This window comes from Bombina bombina, chromosome 12 (assembly GCF_027579735.1).
Source record: "Bombina bombina isolate aBomBom1 chromosome 12, aBomBom1.pri, whole genome shotgun sequence".
NCBI lineage: Eukaryota > Metazoa > Chordata > Amphibia > Anura > Bombinatoridae > Bombina > Bombina bombina.
In genome coordinates this window covers 154,090,134-154,113,781 of record NC_069510.1, presented here as the reverse complement: position 1 = coordinate 154,113,781, position 23,648 = coordinate 154,090,134, and the positions used below count along the sequence as shown (strand labels likewise).

At 42.5% G+C, this 23,648-nt stretch overlaps 1 protein-coding gene across 1 annotated transcript in view; it reads right to left on the bottom strand.

Moving 5' to 3' along the window:
• DENND1A (DENN domain containing 1A) overlaps positions 1-23,648 on the bottom strand; it is a 1,966,771-nt gene that overhangs the window by 137,961 nt on the left and 1,805,162 nt on the right. Inside the window, 1 exon segment of the mRNA XM_053695696.1 lies at positions 23,537-23,625. Coding sequence (XP_053551671.1) covers positions 23,537-23,625 — 89 coding nt within the window.

The following is a 23,648-nucleotide window of genomic DNA, read 5'->3' as shown; positions in this document are numbered from 1 at the left end:
CATGTCACCAGGCTATGTGACATATGTGTACATGTCCTCATGCTATGTGACATATGTGTACATGTCCCCAGGCTATGTGACATATGTGTACATTGTCACCAGGCTATGTGACATATATGTACATGTCACCAGGCTATGTGACATATCTGTACACATGTCCTCAGGCTATGTGACATATGTGTACATTTCCTCAGGCTATGTGACATATGTGTACATTGTCCCCAGGCTATGTGACATATGTGTACATGTCCTCATGCTATGTGACATATGTGTACATGTCCCCAGGCTATGTGACATGTGTGTACATGTCCTCATGCTATGTGACATATGTGTACATGTCCTCATGCTATGTGACATATGTGTACATGTCCTCAGGCTATGTGACATATGTGTACATTGTCCCTAGGCTATGTGACAAATGTGTACATGTCCTCAGGCTAAATGGCATATGTGTACATTGTCCCTAGGCTATGTGACATATGTGTACATGTCCTCATGCTGTGTGACATATGTGTACATTGTCCCTAGGCTATGTGACATATGTGTACATGTCCTCAGGCTATGTGACATATGTGTACATGTCCTCATGCTATGTGACATATGTGTACATGTCCCCAGGCTATGTGACATATGTGTACATTGTCCCCAGGCTATGTGACATATGTGTACATGTCTAGGTATAGCTTTTCAGCACAACAGGCTTAGGTGCTGCACGTCACCCAGGGACCACTGCCTAGGTCCCCAGTTCACAAATCAAAGGAAAAGCAGGCAGGTGACAGCAGATAAAATATTCATTTATTAAGGAGGTAAAAAAGGCAACGTTTCGGGATTAGTCATGGCATGAATAAGGGAGACTAATCCCGAAACGTTGCCTTTTTTTACCTCCTTAATAAATGCATATTTTATCTGCTGTCACCTGCCTGCTTTTCCTTTGATATGTGTACATGTCACCAGGCTATGTGACATATGTGTACATGTCCTCAGGCTATGTGACATATGTGTACATTGTCCCCAGGCTATGTCACATATGTGTACATTTCCTCAGGCTATGTGACATATGTGTACATGTCCTCAGGCTATGTGACATATGTGTACATGTCCTCAGGCTATGTGACATATGTGTACATGTCCCCAGGCTGTGTGACATATGTGTACATGTCCTCAGGCTATGTGACATATGTGTACATGTCCCCAGGCTATGTGACATATGTGTACATTGTCCCCAGGCTATGTGACATATGTGTACATGTCACCAGGCTATGTGACATATGTGTACATGTCTGTTACAGAAGCATTAGTTATTTTGTTGTGAAGAGCTTATTTCCCAGCAGCAATGCCTGAACCAGCTAAGCCAGCGCCTAAGAAGGGCTCCAAGAAAACTGTAACAAGTATCATTTCATAAAGGGTTAACTCTGTTCAGTTTTGAGAAAACTATTTTCTGAGGCAGGTTTCCTAGCATATTGTGTACTGTAATTAAGTTTATGTGATAAGCATTCACTGCTAGGTGATAAGAAGGACTCAATTGTTTTCTTGTGTGTACTTGTTATCTGCGGTGGCCTGTAAAAGGGCGTTGCCTCTCTATCTAAATGTGTGATGGGGGATTTTATGCTTCCCCCCCGGGAGTGCCCTGTGTGCATTTAACCTCAATAAAAAGCAGGCTGGGCATCCCAGTCCTGAGTTCTTGGTTGACCCTCAATCGCAGCGTTGACTCGTTTTTGTGGGCAGAAGGGTATCCTAGCTATACTACAGCTAAAGGGGGGTTATTCTACATTTGCGAGACTCATATAGAATACTATGGAAAGCAGCTTCTCCCCTCTTCAGCAATAGGAATCCAGGCTACTAAGCGGTCCATCTCTCAGCGAGACTAAGGGTAACCGTAACATTTGGCGGCAGCGGTGGGATTTTCCTGGATTTCCTAGGAGAGGTACAGAACAGATGGAGAGCGCTTACGAAAAATTGAAGCGTACAACCCGAAAGGATTTACTTGAAAGCAGAGGGGGGTACGCCAGCAACCGGCCGAGGAGAGAGCTGATCGCAGAATTGACCAAACTGGATCAGAGCTTCACAATGGCGGAAACACCGACCACGATTAGTGACGAAAAAAACAGGATTGTTCGGGAGAGGCTCTCACTGTACGGGCCGAACCCCTCCATGGAATTGGTACAGAAGTTGATGGCGGAAGCGGACGAGGATATACGAAAGACTCGAGCCCACGAACTCAACCAAGCGAACGCACACCGCAATGCTGAAGCCCCGCAGGTAATCATCCCTGTCGAAAATGCTGGGAGGCCCAAGATACCCTATGCGGCATTTCAACCCTTCCTAGAGAGCGAGACAGGGATTGATGAATATTTGGCGGACTTCGAAAGGCAATGTGCCCTGCACCAGATTCCCAACAGAGAGTGGCCCACGATATTGTCTGGGAAACTATCCGGGCGAGCCCTGGAAGCCTTTCGTACTCTGGGTGCTGAGGAAGAGACACAGTATGAGCTAGTTAAGGAGACACTGTTGCGACGGTACGCGGTAACTCCGGACACGTATCGCCGACAGTTTCGGGGCACGAAAAAGAAGCCTAACGATACCCATATGGAATAGGCGCACCGAATGCGGAGAACGGTAAATCACTGGATGAGCAGAAGTAAAGCGGTGACTGGTGAGGAAATTTTACAATTGTTTCTCTTAGAACATTTTTATAATGGCATGGAACAGCAAGGGAAGGAATGGCTGCGAGACAGGCGGCCTTCTACCTTAGAAGAAGCAGCCAAATTGGCCGATGAACATTATGACTCCCGTCTTCACGAACCCATGAACTACCGAGCTCCAGCACGGGTCGAACCCAGAGAGGTTTACCGTGCACCCCCTCATGCTGAATTCCGAGCCCCGGTGCCCGCAGGGCCCGCCCGACACTCAGGCCCACCCAATAACAGCTCTGAGCGTCCCAGACCGACTTGCCACCGATGCAAGCAACCAGGGCATTTCATGGCTAGCTGCCCCCTTAATATGCACCAGACACCCAGGAATTACAATTACCCCTCTGGGTCATATCGTCCGGCCCGGGCCCTCTGTGTTAACCAAGAGGCCCCTATGGAGGAATATTTGGGGCCGCTTCACGAGGCGGACCCTGTATATGCTGCCTCAGATAACCGCCAACACCATCGGCAGAAGGTATGGCTCGAGGGGCGATCTATCGAGGGATTGAGAGACACAGGGGCTACTATCACGCTGGTACAGAGTCATTTGGTGCCGGAGCACAAGCGATCCGGACAGACTGTGGCCGTTAGAGTGGCGGGGGGGGGGGATGTGTACAAAATTCCAACAGCTAAAGTGCATCTTGATTGGGGAGCGGGAAAGGGGGCTGTGAACGTGGGCATAATGGATAATTTACCTGCCGAAGTACTACTGGGCAACGATTTGGGCCCCATGACTTCTGCCTATGCTCCAGTATGCAACAACGAGGCGGACCCAGTGACTACACGGGCCCAAGCCCGGACGGAGCGAGAGCTCTCACTAGTGCGGGAGACACAGGTAAGACCTACCCCGACCTTGCCTGACATGTTAGGCCCCATACCCTGGGACACCCCAGATGCTTTCGAGACAGAGTCTAAGACTGACCCGACCTTACAAAAGTACCGGGAACGAGCAGAGACCGGAGGGGGCGGGGCAGATAACGAAACATTCTTATGGGAAAAAGGGAAACTATACCGCTGGACAGAGAAAAGGGGACAGCGTAGGCGACAGCTGGTTGTGCCCCACAAATACAGTCAAGAAATCCTCAAGATAGGCCACGACATCCCCTTAGCAGGCCACCTAGCCGTAACCCGTACCCTACACCGCATTACTCACACGTTCTTTTGGCCAGGGGTACACACTGACGTTAGAACTTACTGTAACACCTGCGATGTGTGTCAACGAGTAGGAAGGCGAGGCAATCACCCTAAAGCCCATCTAGTAAATATGCCCATTGTAGAGGAACCCTTCAGCCGGGTTGCTATTGACCTAGTGGGACCACTGGCTACCCCTAGTCCCTCCGGTAAGCGCTACATTCTTACCGTAGTGGACTACGCTACCAGGTACCCAGAGGCTGTCACCCTATCCAACATACAAGCGGATACGGTAGCGAATGCACTAGTACAGGTGTTCTTCCGGGTAGGATTTCCAAAAGAAATCCTATCCGACCGAGGCACCCAATTTACAGCTGAATTGACCCAACAACTCTGGCAGGTTTGCAAAATTAAGTCCCTCCTGAGCTCCCCATACCACCCCCAGACGAACGGGCTGTGTGAGAGGTTCAATGGGACCCTCAAGCAAATGCTCAAGACGTTCACTCAGGAATACCGAGACTGGGAACGCTTCCTGCCGCACCTCCTTTTTGCTTATCGGGAGGTGCCCCAGGAAACGACAGGGTTCTCTCCCTTTGAGTTGCTCTACGGAAGAAAGGTACGGGGAGCCCTAAACCTGATCCGGGAGCACTGGGAGGGAGAGATGGAGACTGACGGTGTCCCCATTGTGCCATACGTGCTGGAACTCAGGGACCGAATGGAGCAATTAGCCAAATCCGTGCGGGCTAATCTCCAGTCGGCCCAGAGAAGACAGAAAGTATGGTACGATCGGGGGGCCCAAAAGAGAATCTTCACCATAGGACAAAAGGTGTTAGTACTTAAGCCGGTGAAGACAGACAAATTGCAGGCGTCCTGGCAGGGCCCCTACCAGATCGTAGAGAAAAGGGGAGACATCACTTATGTGATAGCTAGCTGCCACGACAACAATCTTAGAAAGACATTCCATGTAAACATGCTCAAGGAATATTTTGAGTGACCAGAGAACGTGACGGCCGTATGTTGTTCCCCTCAGGAAGACCCCGACAGTCTACCCATTCCAGACCTATTATAAAAGAGTCTCCCCACAGGTATAGTGGCTCAGGTTCAGATAGGAGACCGACTTAGCCCCACTGAAAGGGAGCAGCTCAACCAACTCCTACAGTCCAAACACCTCACCTTCTCCCCGAAGCCAGGGTACACTACTTTAACCACCCACCAGGTAGATACTCCGGGACAAGCTCCCTTGCGCCAGGCTCCGTACCGAATCCCTGAAGCAGTTAGGACAGGAATGAAGAAGGAGATCGATGAGATGCTCCAACTCAGGGTAATTGAGCCCTGCGATAGTCCCTGGGCCTCCCCAGTTGTCTTGGTGCCCAAGAAAGATAAGACCACCCGGTTCTGCGTAGACTATCGGAGGCTCAATGAAAAGACTGTGACGGACGCTTACCCTATGCCCAGGGTAGACGAGCTACTCGATCGTATAGCCAGGGGAAATTACCTGACCACTATTGACCTCTGCAAAGGTTACTGGCAGATTCCCCTGGCCCCGGAGGCTATCCCCAAGTCGGCATTCGTCACCCCATTCGGCTTATATCAGTTTAGGGTAATGCCATTTGGGATGAAGAATGCCCCAGCTACATGCCAGCGCTTGGTGGATAGGCTCCTGGATGGCTTCCAGAGTTTTGCTTGCGCCTACCTGGACGACATAGCGATCCACAGTGAGTCCTGGGAGGACCACTTAGCTCACGTAGGAATGGTTCTGGATCAGATCCGGGCTGATGGCCTGACTCTGAAGCCAGAAAAATGCCACTTTGGGATGGCCGAGATACAGTACCTGGGTCACCGGGTGGGTTGTGGAAAGTAGCGACCAGAGCCGGCCAAGATAGAAGCTGTCGCCAATTGGCCCACCCCCATCACTAAGACTCAGGTCCTAGCCTTCCTGGGCACGGCAGGGTACTATAGACGGTTCGTACCAGACTACAGCACACTTGCCAAACCCCTGACTGACTTGACCAAGAAGAACTTACCTCGACAGGTCCTGTGGTCTCCCCACTGTGAAACGGCTTTCCAGGCTCTCAAAAATGCTCTAATTAACGCTCCTGTCTTGGCGGCCCCAGCCCTTAACAAACGTTTTATCGTCCATACAGATGCTTCCATGTTCGGGCTGGGAGCCGTCCTCAGCCAAGTAGGCGAAGATGGAGGGGAGCATCCAGTTGCCTACATCAGCCGGAAGCTCCTGCCCCGCGAAGTCAGCTATGCAGCGGTCGAAAAGGAGTGTTTGGCTTTGGTGTGGGCATTTAAGAAATTGACTCCCTATTTATATGGTCAGGAGTTCACTCTGGTCACTGACCATAACCCGTTGGTGTGGCTGAACCGGGTCTCTGGAGATAACGGCAGGCTATTACGTTGGAGTTTATCGTTGCAACCCTTCAATTTCACCATTACTTACAGACCTGGGAAACAGAATGGCAACGCCGATGGGTTGTCCAGACAAACCGACCTCAGCCCCGCATAACCAGCGGTCTGGACAGCCTTAGTCTGCCCCGAAAAGGGGTCAGACTGTGTCTGCCAGAGTGTTCCACAGAAAGGGAGCACTGTTACAGAAGCATTAGTTATTTTGTTGTGAAGAGTTTATTTCCCAGCAGCAATGCCTGAACCAGCCAAGCCAGCGCCTAAGAAGGGCTCCAAGAAAACTGTAACAAGTATCATTTCATAAAGGGTTAACTCTGTTCAGTTTTGAGAAAACTATTTTCTGAGGCAGGTTTCCTAGCATATTGTGTACTGTAATTAAGTTTATGTGATAAGCATTCACTGCTAGGTGATAAGAAGGACTCAATTGTTTTCTTGTGTGTACTTGTTATCTGCGGTGGCCTGTAAAAGGGCGTTGCCTCTCTATCTAAATGTGTGATGGGGGATTTTATGCTTCCCCCCCTGGGAGTGCCCTGTGTGCATTTAACCTCAATAAAAAGCAGGCTGGGCATCCCAGTCCTGAGTTCTTGGTTGACCCTCAATCGCAGCGTTGACTCGTTTTTGTGGGCAGAAGGGTATCCTAGCTATACTACAGCTAAAGGGGGGTTATTCTACATTTGCGAGACTCATATAGAATACTATGGAAAGCAGCTTCTCCCCTCTTCAGCAATAGGAATCCAGGCTACTAAGCGGTCCATCTCTCAGCGAGACTAAGGGTAACCGTAACAATGTCCTCATGCTATGTGACATATGTGTACATTGTCACCAGGCTATGTGACATATATTTACATGTCACCAGGCTATGTGACATATCTGTACACATGTCCTCAGGCTATGTGACATATGTGTACGTTGTCCCCAGGCTATGTGACATATGTGTACATTGTCCCTAAGCTATGTGACAAAAGCAATCTTCTGCAAATTTTTTCTTACCCCTGAGTGCACCGGATTTCTTTTGTTTTCTACGATATGTGTACATTTCCTCAGGCTATGTGACATATGTGTACATGTCCTCATGCTGTGTGACATATGTGTACATTGTCCCTAAGCTATGTGACATATGTGTACATGTCCTCAGGCTATGTGACATATGTGTACATGTCCTCAAGCTGTGTGACATATGTGTACATGTCCCCAGGCTATGTGACATATGTGTACATGTCCTCAGGCTATGTGACATATGTGTACATGTCCTCAGGCTATGTGACATATGTGTACATGTCCTCATGCTATGTGACATATGTGTACATATCCTCAGGCTGTGTGACATATGTGTACATGTCCTCAGGCTATGTGCCATATGTGTACATGTCCTCAGGCTATGTGACATATGTTTACATGTCCCCAGGCTATGTGCCATATATGTACATGTCCTCAGGCTATGTGACATATGTTTACATGTCCCCAGGCTATGTGACATATGTGTACATTGTCCCCAGGCTATGTGACATATGTGTACATGTCACCAGGCTATGTGACATATGTGTACATGTCCTCAGGCTATGTGACATATGTGTACATTTCCTCAGGCTATGTGACATATGTGTACATTGTCCCTAGGCTATGTGACATATGTGTACATGTCCTCATGCTGTGTGACATATGTGTACATTTTCCCTAGGCTATGTGACATATGTGTACATGTCCTCATGCTGTGTGACATAAGTGTACATTGTCCCTAGGCTATGTGACATATGTGTACATGTCCTCAGGCTATGTGACATATGTGTACATGTCCTCAGGCTATGTGACATATGTGTACATGTCCCCAGGCTATGTGACATATGTGTACATTGTCCCCAGGCTATGTGACATATGTGTACATGTCACCAGGCTATGTGACATATGTGTATATGTCCTCATGCTATGTGACATATGTGTACATGTCCCCAGGCTATGTGACATATGTGTACATTGTCACCAGGCTATGTGACATATATGTACATGTCACCAGGCTATGTGACATATCTGTACACATGTCCTCAGGCTATGTGACATATGTGTACATTTCCTAAGGCTATGTGACATATTTGTACATTGTCCCCAGGCTATGTGACATATGTGTACATTTTCTCAGGCTATGTGACATGTGTACATGTCCTCATGCTGTGTGACATATGTGTACATGTCCCCAGGCTATGTGACATATGTGTACATGTCCTCAGGCTATGTGACATATGTGTACATGTCCTCAGGCTATGTGACATATGTGTACATGTCCTCAGGCTATGTGACATATGTGTACATGTCCTCAGGCTATGTGACATATGTGTACATGTCCTCATGCTATGTGACATATGTGTACATGTCCTCAGGCTATGTGCCATATGTGTACATGTCCTCAGGCTATGTGACATATGTGTACATGTCCTCATTCTATGTGACATATGTGTACATATCCTCAGGCTTTGTGACATATGTGTACATGTCCTCAGGCTATGTGCCATATGTGTACATGTCCTCAGGCTGTGTGACATATGTGTACATGTCCTCAGGCTGTGTGACATATATGTACATGTCCTCATGCTATGTGACATATGTGTACATGTCCTCAGGCTGTGTGACTTATGTGTACATGTCCCCATGCTATGTGACATGTGTACATGTCCTCAGGCTATGTGACATATGTGTACATGTCCTCAGGCTATGTGACATATGTGTACATGTCCTCAGGCTGTGTGACATATGCGTATATGTCCCCAGGCTATGTGACATATGTGTACATGTCCCCAGGCTATGTGACCTATGTGTACATGTCCTCAGGCTATGTGACATATTTGTACATGTCCTCCGGCTATGTGACATATGTGTACATGTCCCCAGGCTATGTGACATATGTGTACATGTCCTCAGGCTGTGTGACATATGTGTACATGTCCCCAGGCTATGTGACATAAGTGTACATGTCCCCAGGCTATGTGACATATGTGTACATGTCTTCATGCTGTGTGACATATGTGTACATGTCCCCAGGCTATGTGACATATGTGTACATGTCCCCAGGCTATGTGACATATGTGTACATGTCCCCAGGCTATGTGACATATGTGTACATGTCCTCATGCTATGTGACATATGTGTACATGTCCTCAGGCTGTGTGACATATGTGTACATGTCCTCATGCTATTTGACATATGTGTACATGTCCTCAGGCTGTGTGACATATGTGTACATGTCCTCATGCTATGTGACATATGTGTACATGTCCTCATGCTATGTGACATATGTGTACATGTCCTCAGGCTATGTGATATATGTGTACATGTCCTCAGGCTATGTGACATATGTGTACATGTCCGTATGCTATGTGACATATGTGTACATGTCTTCAGGCTGTGTGACATATGTGTACATGTCCCCAGGCTATGTGACATATGTGTACATGTCCCCAGGCTATGTGACATATGTGTACATGTCCTCAGGCTATGTGACATATGTGTACATGTCCTCAGGCTATGTGACATATGTGTACATGTCCTCATGCTATGTGACATATGTGTACATGTCCTCAGGCTATGTGACATATGTGTACATGTCCCCAGGCTATGTGACATGTGTACATGTCCTCAGGCTGTGTTTCATATGTGTACATGTCCCCAGGCTATGTGACATATGTGTACATGTCCCCAGGCTATGTGACATATGTGTACATGTCCCCATGCTGTGTGACATATGTGTACATGTCCCCAGGCTATGTGACATATGTGTACATGTCCTCATTCTATGTGACATATGTGTACATGTCCCCAGGCTATGTGACATATGTGTACATGTCCTCATGCTATGTGACATATGTGTACATGTCCTCAGGCTATGTGACATATGTGTACATGTCCTCATGCTGTGTGACATATGTGCACATGTCCTCAGGCTATGTGACATATGTGTACATGTCCCCAGGCTATGTGACATATGTGTACATGTCCCCAGACTATGTGACATATGTGTACATGTCCTCATGTTGTGTGACATATGTGTACATGTCCCCAGGCTATGTGACATATGTGTACATGTCCTCATGCTATGTGACATATGTGTACATGTCCCCAGGCTATGTGACATATGTGTACATGTCCTCATGCTATGTGACATATGTGTACATGTCCTCATGATATGTGACATATGTGTACATGTCCCCAGGCTATGTGACATATGTGTACATTTCCTCAGGCTATGTGACATATGTGTAGATGTCCTCAGGCTATGTGACATATAAGTACTTGTTCATGCTAATAACCAGTGGGCTGTGGTGTAATGTACTTACGGTACTTTACGGTACGGTTCTCTACGGTACTTACCACACCTGCAGGAGACTGGATCCAGTAGAACGGCCCATCCAAGACAGTTTAAGCACAGTATAATCCATGTAAAGTAGATCCCAGGAGCACCAACATTCAATAATAAAACACCTTTTATTGTTCCATTAAAAATCCATAAAAGGAAACAACATCTCAGACATTTGTTTGCAAACAGCGGCTAACGCGTTTCGCCTTGAGCCGTACTCAAAGCCCTCTTTGGCAAGCACAGTACCAAGGATCTCACAAGAAGCCGCCCGTTGTAAAGCAGGGGATAGGCTAATAAACCTGCAATTCATCTGGGGAGGACTGTGACATCTCCACACTTGGAGAAGATTCTTATTGCCTGGCTGAACTCTCTCTAGAGGGAATGTGGGTCTCAGATTGTTTAGAGAAATGTAAATCCGCCCTTCTGAATTCACCTCACCCCATCTTGGAGACAATAAAGACTGATGGATTCTGGGAGAGTGGGAGGGATTAAAGCTCTGGTATATAGGAGCGTCTTTGCCTCTTTCTGGTGGACTGGAGCATAATTCCACGTGATAATCTCGTGGACTATCACCACCTTATGAAAGAATAAGTTGTATTGCACAACACAATTATTTTTTGTAAAAGAGTTTCCATTAAAGGGACTTGAAACCCTAAAGTTTTGTTTCATGGTTTCAAACATACAATTTTAAACAAATTTCAAATTGACTTCTATTATCAAATTTTCTTCATTCTATTGGTATCTTTTGTTGAAGGAGTCACAATGCATTACTGGGAACTAGCTGAACACACTAGTGAGCCAATAACAAGAGGCATATATGTGCAGCTGCCAATAAGCAGCTAGCTTCCAGTAGTGTATTGCTGCCCCCTAAGCTTACCTAGGTATGCTTTTTAACATAGGATAGGTAAAAGATGTAAGCTGGAAGGATTTTAAAAGTATTATGCTCTATCTCATGCATAAAATCATAAAAATAGGGTTTCATGTCCCTTTAAGTTTCCCTTCAACTGAAGTTTAACTTACAGGCCTGTAGTTACTAGTCATCCCTACTGCCCTTTTAATGAATACGCGCTATGTTAGCAATTCTCCAGTCCTGGTACAGACCACTGTTTCCTTTTAACCCTTAAGCTATTATTAGCTGATTATGTCAATAAAAACTCATATTTTCTTTAAAAAGAGGGGTGCATATTAATGGTTATAGGATCATACTATAGATGTATGCTCCTCTCTGCACAGTCTATTGTAATGACCAGAAGGAACCATTTACGCAATCTGCTATTTTATGATGAAATCTGATTAACCCTCTGTTAGTTTTCCCATTAAACAGTTATAAAGGTGTTTAGCGCCACGTTTCACTGGCTGTGCCAGCCTCTGTACTGCGCTCTCGAATCCCTAATGAATCTTTTTGTTAAATTCTTCAGATTTCACAACCTCATCTGACGCTGTATTTCTTACAAATGATATTTTTTTGTCTTTACAGCATCTTCTTTTTCTTTGGAGAACCAGTTTACAAAAGAACAGGAGATCTGCATCAAAATATTTAATGATTATTACTTTTGGGTTTATTTACAAGGATATTTTGCTCATTTCATAAACAACCACATTAGATTTATTCATATTATTTAAAGCAATCATAAAGCGAGTTTCAGTATTACCTTTACATATGAATCAGTTAAAAAATAATAAACTCATGTGTTTTAATGTAGGTTTCAATTAAATATCTGATTGAAATATTCCAGTGCGTTTATTTCTACAACCCTCATAGGAGCAGCAGCTTTGCCCCCTGTAAGGGAATTGCTAAAATACAAAATAAATCAGAAAACACTAATAGTGAGTTTTACCATCAGCCACAAGAGGGCAGCAGTGCTCTATGGCTTGGTGATCAGCTCTCATACTGCTATGTAAGAGGGGGTCATAGAAAGTTAACAAACCACGTTATTGCAATTGATCAGTTTCAGTGTGTTTGTTAAATGTTACTTTATTAAGTATTGTGATTACAGAATCCAAGAGTGTATTCTGATTGGAACACATAGGTTTAAACATACACACCATCTATACACATACGTGGCACTTCAGTTAAATACACACCATCTATACACATACGTGGCACTTTAGTTAAATACACACCATCTATACACATACGTGGCACTTCAGTTAAATACACACCATCTATACACATACATGTCACTTTAGTTAAATACACACCATCTATACACATACGTGGCACTTCAGTTAAACACACACCATCTATACACATGCGTGGCACTTCAGTTAAATACACACCATCTATACACATACGTGGCACTTTAGTTAAATACACACCATCTATACACATACGTGGCACTTCAGTTAAATACACACCATCTATACACATACATGTCACTTTAGTTAAATACACACCATCTATACACATACGTGGCACTTCAGTTAAACACACACCATCTATACACATACGTGGCACTTCAGTTAAACACACACCATCTATACACATACGTGTCACTTTAGTTAAACACACACCATCTATACACATACATGTCACTTTAGTTAAATACACACTATCTATACACATATGTGGCACTCCAGTTAAACACACACCATCTATACACATACGTGTCACTTTAGTTAAACACACACCATCTATACACATACGTGGCACTTTAGTTAAATACACACCATCTATACACATACGTGGCACTTCAGTTAAACACACACCATCTATACATATATGTGGCACTTCAGTTAAATACACACCATCTATACACATACGTGGCACTTCAGTTAAATACACACCATCTATACACATACGTGGCACTTCAGTTAAATACACACCATCTATACACATACATGTCACTTTAGTTAAATACACACCATCTATACACATACGTGTCACTTTAGTTAAATACACACCATCTATACACATACGTGGCACTTCAGTTAAATACACACCATCTATACACATACATGTCACTTTAGTTAAATACACACCATCTATATACATACATGTCACTTTAGTTAAATACACACTATCTATACACATACGTGGCACTTTAGTTAAATACACACCATCTATACACATACATGTCACTTTAGTTAAATACACACTATCTATACACATACATGTCACTTTAGTTAAATACACTCCATCTATACACATACGTGTCACTTTAGTTAAATACACACCATCTATACACATACATGTCACTTTAGTTAAATACACACTATCTATACACATACATGTCACTTTAGTTAAATACACTCCATCTATATACATACATGTCACTTTAGTTAAATACACACCATCTATACACATACATGTCACTTTAGTTAAATACACACCATCTATACACATACGTGGCACTTTAGTTAAATACACTCCATCTATATACATACATGTCACTTTAGTTAAATACACACTATCTATACACATATGTGGCACTCCAGTTAAATACACACCATCTATACACATACGTGTCACTTTAGTTAAATACAGACCATCTATACACATACATGTCACTTTAGTTAAATACAGACCATCTATACACATACGTGTCACTTTAGTTAAATACACACTATCTATACACATACATGTCACTTTAGTTAAATACAGACCATCTATACACATACGTGTCACTTTAGTTAAATATACACCATCTATACACATACATGTCACTTTAGTTAAATACACACCATCTATACACATACATGTCACTTTAGTTAAATACAGACCATCTATACATACGTGGCACTTTAGTAAAATACACACTATCTATACACATACATGTCACTTCAGTTAAATAGACACCATCTATATACATACATGTCACTTTAGTTAAATACACACTATCTATACACATACATGTCACTTTAGTTAAATACAGACCATCTATACACATACGTGTCACTTTAGTTAAATACACACCATCTATACACATACATGTCACTTTAGTTAAATACACACTATCTATACACATACGTGTCACTTTAGTTAAATACAGACCATCTATACATACGTGGCACTTTAGTAAAATACACACTATCTATACACATACATGTCACTTCAGTTAAATAGACACCATCTATATACATACATGTCACTTTAGTTAAATACACACTATCTATACACATACGTGTCACTTTAGTTAAATACACACCATCTATACACATACATGTCACTTTAGTTAAATACACACTATCTATACACATACGTGTCACTTTAGTTAAATACACACTATCTATACACATACATGTCACTTTAGTTAAATACAGACCATCTATATACATACGTGGCACTTTAGTAAAATACACACTATCTATACACATACATGTCACTTTAGTTAAATAGACACCATCTATACACATACATGTCACTTCAGTTAAACACACACCATCTATACACATACGTGGCACTTTAGTTAAATACACACCATCTATATACATACGTGGCACTTTAGTTAAACACACACCATCTATATACATACGTGGCACTTTAGTAAAATACACACTATCTATACACATACGTGGCACTTTAGTTAAATACACACCATCTATATACATACATGTCACTTCAGTAAAATACACACCATCTATACATATACATGGCACTTTTGTTAAAGGGACGGTAAAGTAATAGAAAAAAATTATGCAAACCAGATAAATTCATTTCTTTCCTGGCAGGTAGAGTCCACGACTTTATTCCTTACTGTTGGGAATACATCACCTGGCCACCAGGAGGAGGCAAAGACACCCCAGCCAAAGGCTTAAATACCCCTCCCACTTCCCCTATCCCCCCAGTCATTCGGCCAAGGGAACAAGGAAAAGTAGAAGAAACATCAGGGTATAAAGGTGCCAGAAGAAAAACAAAAAGGGAGCCGCCCAAACAAAGAATAACTTACAGACGGGGTTGTGGACTCTCCTTGCCAGGAAAGAAAGGAATTTATCTGGTAAGCTTAACTTTTGTTTACTTTTCATAATGCAGGGAGAGTCTACGACTTCATTCCTTACTGATGGGAAAACTTCAGAGGACACTGAACGAATAATGGGAGGGAACAAAAAGGAGGTGGACCCTAATCTGAGGGCAGCACAGCCTGCAAAACCTTTCTCCCGAAAGCTGCTTTAGCCGAAGCAAACACATCAAACTTATGAAATTTAGAAAAAGTGTGTAAGGAGGACTCGGTAGCTGCCTTACAAATCTGAATTATTGAGGCTTTGTTCTTAAAAGCCCAGGAAGAAGCTACTGCTCTAGTGGAATGAGCTGTAATCCTCTCAGGAGCCTATTGTCCGCCGTCTCATAAACTAGGCGGATGACACTTCTCAACCAGAAAGACAAGGAAGACGTAATGGCCTTTTGCCCCCTACGTACACCCGCATAGATGACAAACAAAGAGGAAGATTGTCTGATCTCCTTAGTAGCCTGAAGGTAGAACTTGAAGGCACAAACCACATCTAGATTGTGAAGCAAACGTTCCTTTGCCGAAGAAGGATTGGGACACAAAGAAGGAAAAACAATCTCTTGATTGATGTTGCGATCTGACACCACCTTAGGAAGGAAACAACTTTGTACTGTAATGCTCGTGGGATACTCCTCTATCAGACCGAACGCGGCCAGTAGTCTTGTTATCCCGGCGTCGAGACGGAATGATAGGGAATTTTCCAGAGCAGAAAAAGTTAGGAAGATGAGGAAGATGGCACTCACCACAGGCAGGACAGTCCCCACCGGCAGAGGCAGAGCAGTCCAAGGCAAATCACTAGAATGGTCAGGCAGGCAGGGTTCGGCAATGGTAAAGCAGTCCAGAATAAACCACTAGAATGGTCAGGCAGGCAGGGTTCGGCAATGGTAAAGCAGTCCAGAATAAACCACTAGAATGGTCAGGCAGGCAGGGTTTGGCAACAGTAAAGCAGTCCAAGGGCAAACTACTAGAATGGTCAGGCAGGCAGGGATTGGCAACAGAGAGGCAATCCAGGACAATAGGAGGCAGAGTGGTCAGACAAGCAGAGTTCAGCAGCAATTTAGGGGTTACCAGGCAGAGTCTGGTTGGTCTAAAGGATATTAGTTCTCCTTTGTGCTCTTAATTATATTTTTTAATAATGTGTCAATAAAGTTTTTTTTTTATTTATTCTTACTAAGGCTCATTGGACTTTTTTTTACCAGGCAGAGTAGTCAGGCAAGCAGAGTTTCAGCAGCAGCAGTAAATCAATTCATCAATTTGAGGGGTTAACAGGCAGAGTAGTCAGGCAAGCAGAGTTCAGCAGCAGTAAAACAATCAGAGAATAAACGATCTATCAAACCCAGGAGCACACAAGGTAACACCTATACTTGGGCAGTGATAGATCGATAAGACAACATTTAAATAGACGTAGGATTTGCGCCCAGGCGTCAGGACCGGGATGAAAGAGAGAGGCGTGCGGTGATGACGTCAGCGCCGCACGCCTCTGGACCCTACACAACCCCTGGCAACTAGCAGGCAAGGAGATGCCGCACCCCTAGCAACGGCTAGAGGGGCGCGGCGTGACAAGTACGTAAAACCATCTTATCGCCATGAAAAACAAGGTAAGGGGGGTCACATTGCAAAGCAGAAATCTCAGAGACTCAGCGATCAGAGGCAATAGCCAATAGAAACAAAACTTTCCAAGATAACAGTTTAATGTCAACATTATGCATGGGCTCAAACGGAGCCTGCTGCAACACACGAAGAACAAGATTGAGACACCATGGCAGAGCCATCTTTCTAAACACAGGTCTGATCCTAGTCAGAGCCTTAAAGGGACACTATACCCAAACATTTTCTTTCATGATTAAGGTAGAGAATATAATTTTAAACAACATTCCAATTTACTTCTATTACCTAATTTGCTTTATTCTTTAGATATACTTTAATGAAGAAATAGCAATGCACCCAGTGAACCAATCACAGGAGGCATCTATGTGCAGCTGCCAATCAGCAGCTACTAAGCATATCTAGATATGCTTTTCAGCAAAGAATATCAAGAGAATGAAGCAAAATAAATAATAGAAGTAAATTAGAAAGATGTTTATAATTGTATGCTCTTTCTAAATCATGAAAGAAAAAATTTGGGTTTCATGTCCCTTTAATGAAGGACTGCACATCCGGAAGCTCAGCTAATCTCTTGCGCAGCAACACTGACACGGCCGATATCTGTCCTATCAGGAAATTAGCAGATAGAACCTTCCCGAGTCCATCCTGGAGAAAAGATACAATTCAGGCAACCTTAACCTTATGCCAAGAAAAACGACGCTCCTCACACCAGTGCAGGTAAGTCCGCCACACCTTATGGTAGATGCGTCGACTAACTGGCTTACGAGATTGAATCAAAGTGTTGATTACACTCTCAAATAAATCTTTCCTGGCTAAGACTAAGCATTCAATCTCCACGCAGTCAGCCTCAGAGAATCTAGATTTTGATGAAGAACAGGTCCCTGTATCAGCAGGTCCCTGCGACAAGGTAACCTCCACAGAGGAGATTAGGACATCCCCACCAGATCCGCGAACCAAGTCCTTTGTGGCCAGGATGGAGAATTAGAATCACTGACGCTTGCTCCTGTTTGATGCTGGCCACCACACAAGGGAGAAGAGGCAATGGAGGTAAGAGATATATAAGTCTGAACCTCCATGGAACTGCTAGGGCATTTATTAGAACAGCTTGAGGATCCCTCAATCTCGAACCGTACTTGGGTAGTTTGGCATTGAGACGGGAGGCCATGACATCTATCTCCGGCATCCCCCATCTGTGCATATCTCTGCAAAGACCACGGGGTGGAGAGACCATTCCCCGGGGTGAAAGGATTGCCTGCTGAGGAAGTCTGCTGCCCAGTTGTCCACACCCGGAATGTGCATCGCTGACAGTCTACAGTTGTGGGCCTCCGTCCATTCTAGGATTTGAGATACTTCTCTCATCACAAATGAACTTCTCGTTCCTCCCTGATGGTTGATGTAGGCTACTGAAGTCTGATTGGAATCTGATCAACTGGGACGAACCAAGAAGGGGCCAAGCCTTCAGAGCATTGAAGATTGCCTGGAGATCCAAGATATTGATTGGATAAGTGGACTCCTTCTGAGTCCACAGCCCCTGTGCCTTCCTGGTACCCCAAACATCTCCCCAGCCGGATAGACTGGCGTCCGTAGTCACAATCTCTAGAAGCACGTGACTTGGGACAGGTGATCTTGACAGAGCCACCAAGAGAGCGAGTTTCTCGACAGTCTGTGCAGAACTATCTGTTGTGACACATCGGAATGGTTGCCGTTCCATTGTCTCAGCATGCATAGCTGTAAAGGTCTAAGATAGAATCTGGCAAAGGGAATGATGTCCATACAAGACACCATAAGTCCAATCACCTCCATAAACTGGGCCACCAAAGGTCTCAAGGAGGCCTGGAGAGCAAGACATGCTGTTGTTAGCTTGCAATGTCTCTGATTTGTTAGAAAGATCTTCATGGACACTTCTCTGCCATCCTCCTTTAGTGACGAAAGGCAAAGAATGATTGGCTGGATATGGGAAGTGGGAGGGATATTTAAGCCATTGGCTGGGGTGTCTTTGCCTCCTCCTGGTGGCCAGGTGTTGTATTCCCAACAGTAAGGAATGAAGTTGTGGACTCTCCCTGCCTTATGGAAAGAAATTAAACTTTCATGATTCAGATAGGGCATGCTATTTTAAACAACTTTCCAAATTAGGGCGAGATTACAAGTGAGGCGCAATGAATTTTGTGCTAGCGCAATTTCACAATCCGTTTTTCTCCCGCTTATATTACAAGTCGGGAGAAATTGGGTTTGCGCTAGCTATTAACCACTAAACCGCCATCCCCTCAAAACGCAAACATTAAAATAAAACTATTAACACCTATACCGCCATCCCCAACCCTAACTAAAACTATTAACCCTTAATCCGCCATCCCCCCACATGGCCAATACTAAATAAACGTATTAACCCCTAATCCGCAATCCCCCAATAAAACTATTAAACCCTAATCCGCAAATCCCCCACAATGCCAACCCTAAATTAAACTATTAGCACCTAAACCGCCACCCCCCCACAACACAAATACTAAAATAAAAGTATTAATACCTAAACTGCCATCCCCCACATTACCAACCCTAAATTGAACTATTAACCTCTAAACCTCCATCCCCCACAAGGCAAAGTAATAATCTAACATCTAAACCCCCTAAACTAACAATTAAAATACCCATAAATTAAATTAACACTATCCTAACTACCTTTAAAAAAATAAAAACTTACCTGTAAAATTAAATTAAAACTTAAGCTTACCCTAAAAAAAACAACAACAAAAAACTAAAATTACTGGGGGAAAAATAGATTCCAAATAAATAAAAAACCTAACATTACCAAAAAAAATTAAAATAACATTACCAAAAAATAAAAAACCTAACATTTACCAAAAAAACTACCATTACAAAAAATAAACAAAATTAGCAAAAATAAAAAAAAAATATTGTTATTTTAATACCCCTAAAAAAATACACCCCAAGATTAAAAAACAACAACCATATACTACAAATAAGCTACCAATAGCCCTTAAAATGGCATTTTGTAGGGCATTGCCCTAAGCTAACACCTCTCTTGCAAAAAGAAAAAAAAAATACCCCTCAACATTGCAACCAAACCCAAAATAAATCTTTCATCCTATTGGCTGATTTGAATTTGAAGAATCAAATCAGTGAATAGGAATGCAAGGGTACCCCTATATAAAAGGGGTACCTTGCATTCAATCTTCAGTGTGCGGCAGGAGACCGCATGAAGAGGGCCTCCGTGACGATGGTCTGAAGAGGAGGACCAACGTCATCGCCACTGACCTCGCTGCCAACACTGGGATGAAGGTTGAAGATGGACAGCCGCCGCCGATGGAAGAAGATGGAAGATAAAGATGGAGCGCCGCCCATCATCATTAGTAAGTATCAGTTTTGGGGTTAGATTTTTTTCTATTTTTTTGGGGTGTTGTTTTAAAATTTTATTTGGGCGGAAAAAGAGCTTTAAGGGCAATGCCTATCCAAATGCCCTTTTCAGGTTAGGGGGTAATTTGTTTTCTTTATGCAAAAGAGCTGTTGTGCTTTTTGTTATTTTTTGTAATGGTAGGTTGTTGTGTGTGTAAATGTTAGGCTTTTTATTTTTTATTAGGGTAAGCTTTGGTTTTAATTTAATTTTACAGGTAAGTTTTTATTTTTTGTTTTTTTTATTAGGGTAAGCTTTGGTTTTAATTTAATTTTACAGGTAAGTTTTTATTGTTTTTTTTATTAGGGTAAGCTTAGGTTTTAATTTAATTTTACAGGTAAGTTTTTTTTTTTTTTATTAGGGTAAGCTTTGGTTTTAATTTAATTTTACAGGTAAGTTTTTATTGTTTTTTTTATTAGGGTAAGCTTTGGTTTTAATTTAATTTTACAGGTAAGTTTTTATTGTTTTTTATTAGGGTAAGCTTAGGTTTTAATTTAATTTTACAGGTAAGTTTTTTATTTTTTTTATTTTTTATTAGGGTAAGCTTAGGTTTTAATTTAATTTTACAGGTAAGTTTTTTTATTTTTTTTATTTTTTATTAGGGTAAGCTTTGGTTTTAATTTAATTTTACAGGTAAGTTTTTATTGTTTTTTTTATTAGGGTAAGCTTTGGTTTTAATTTAATTTTACAGGTAAGTTTTTATTGTTTTTTTATTAGGGTAAGCTTAGGTTTTAATTTAATTTTACAGGTAAGTTTTTTTTGTTTTTTTTATTAGGGTAAGCTTAGGTTTTAATTTAATTTTACAGGTAAGTTTTTATTTTTTTTTTTTTTTTTATTAGGGTAAGCTTTGGTTTTAATTTAATTTTACAGGTAAGTTTTTATTGTTTTTTTTTATTAGGGTAAGCTTTGGTTTTAATTTAATTTTACAGGTAAGTTTTTATTGTTTTTTTTATTAGGGTAAGCTTAGGTTTTAATTTAATTTTACAGGTAAGTTTTTATTTTTTGTTTTTTTTTATTAGGGTAAGCTTTGGTTTTAATTTAATTTTACAGGTAAGTTTTTATTGTTTTTTTTTATTAGGGTAAGCTTTGGTTTTAATTTAATTTTACAGGTAAGTTTTTATTGTTTTTTTATTAGGGTAAGCTTTGGTTTTAATTTAATTTTACAGGTAAGTTTTTATTGTTTTTTTATTAGGGTAAGCTTAGGTTTTAATTTAATTTTACAGGTAAGTTTTTATTTTTTGAAAGGTAGTTAGGATATTTTTAATTTAATTTATGGGTGTTTTATTTGGGGTTAAGTTAGGGGTGTTAGGTTAGGGGGTTTAGATGTTAGTTTTAATACTTTGCGTTGCGGGGGATTGAGGCTTAAGGGTTAAAAGCAGTGCATGTGAATAGACCAGTCTGGTCGCCAAATGCGACCTAAATTCCTTGCGGGCAAGTAAAATTTTAACTTACCAGCCCGGACCGGCGACCTGACATTTTCCTAATTGGGACATCAGTAGCAGTAATAAAAAGAATAAAGCAGTCAAACTGCCCTCACTCGCACACAGGGAAAGGAGGGAAGAAAGGGGAGGTTCTGTCTAAAGCATACAAACGACCTCCCCTTTTCAGCATGGCCCTCAATCTTCTCCTTGTCAGCTGCTACTTCCCGAATCCCGACACTACAGTTCTACCTCACAAACATCAATAAGAAGCACAAAAGGCTTTTTTTTATAGTAGCATCACAATTTAGTTGCTGCTTTTTGTCACTACGCTTATTATTATCAGCAATTGATCAGAGTATTCAAATGGTTCAATGAGCCCTTCAAATGCAATAATAACGGTTTTTGCAGTAACAAATATTTAAACAGGAGAGAACACTGGCTTCAGTTTTTGGTAAAGAAAAGGAAAACGAAGGACCCTATTGTTACTCCTGAAAAATTCCAAAGAGTAACCAAGTGGAGGTATGGAAAGCTGTAGGCAATACTTTATTTTTTTTGGGGGGGGTAATTTTTGGGGGTTGAGGCAAGAGTTTGAGGAAAGGGGTGTATGCATTTTTGAGGAATGTGTAGGAAATATGAGCTTAAAGGGACATTGCATGGCATAAATGTTTTGTAGATTATATATTACTATAGCCCATCTGGGAGTGTTTTTGTAACAATGTATATATTTGCTTATTTTTTTATAATATTGTTCTGATTTTCAGACTCCTAACCAAGCCCCAAAGTGTCAGATGTATACTGATGTCTACAGATTCCTGCTGCTCCTGTTTGTGTAAAGGGTCTTTTCATATGCAGGGAAGGGGGGGGGAGGAAGTGTTTGCTCTTCTTGTTTTTCCAGCCCCTTTCACTGGGTGTCCCAGGCTAACCTCATAAACAGTGCTAAACTGGGAGCTTCTAAGTAAGTATTTAAAAGGCTTTATACTGGATTTTTAGATCAGTATCTGTCATATTCTTCTTTATAGTAGTGCCTATTACATGCAGTTATATGAAAATTGGTGTATACTGTCCCTTTAAGGAGGATTGTGTAGGAGGGTTTTTGTGGTGGAGAGGATCATGTAGGGGTTAATGGTGATGAAAGGTCCTTAAGCTGCTTGGAAATATTATGTTGGGGGATCGGCTAGTGGGCCAGGGTTTCTATTGGAAGATGTTTTGATTGCGGTTTGTGACAGGTAAGAAATAATGGTTATGGTTAATTGTGGTGAGAGATGGACGCCTATTTATTATAGGTCTTGCGGATCAGGTCCGCAAGACCTCGCTGAATACGGAGAGCAATACGCTCTCCGTATTCAGCATTGCCCCAGCAGCTCACAAGAGCTGCTGGTGCAACGCCGCCCCCTGCAGACTCGCGGCCAATCAGCCGCCAGCACAGGGTGTCAATCAACCCGAGGCTGGTTACTGCATGTAAGGAGACACTATTAGTTTGTGATATTGTGTCTCAGCTTTATTATTTGTATAAGAATAAGACTCAGTATGTGAATACAGACAAACAGAGCTCTGATGTGTGTAATAAGGAGAAGAGCACTTACTGTTCTGGGCTGGACACTGATGTCCGTCTGCTCTCCACCACAGCATTACTTTTGGGTCTTCTAGCGACATGAGGCCTAGGAGGGCGCACCTGCATCAAACATTATCCAAGCA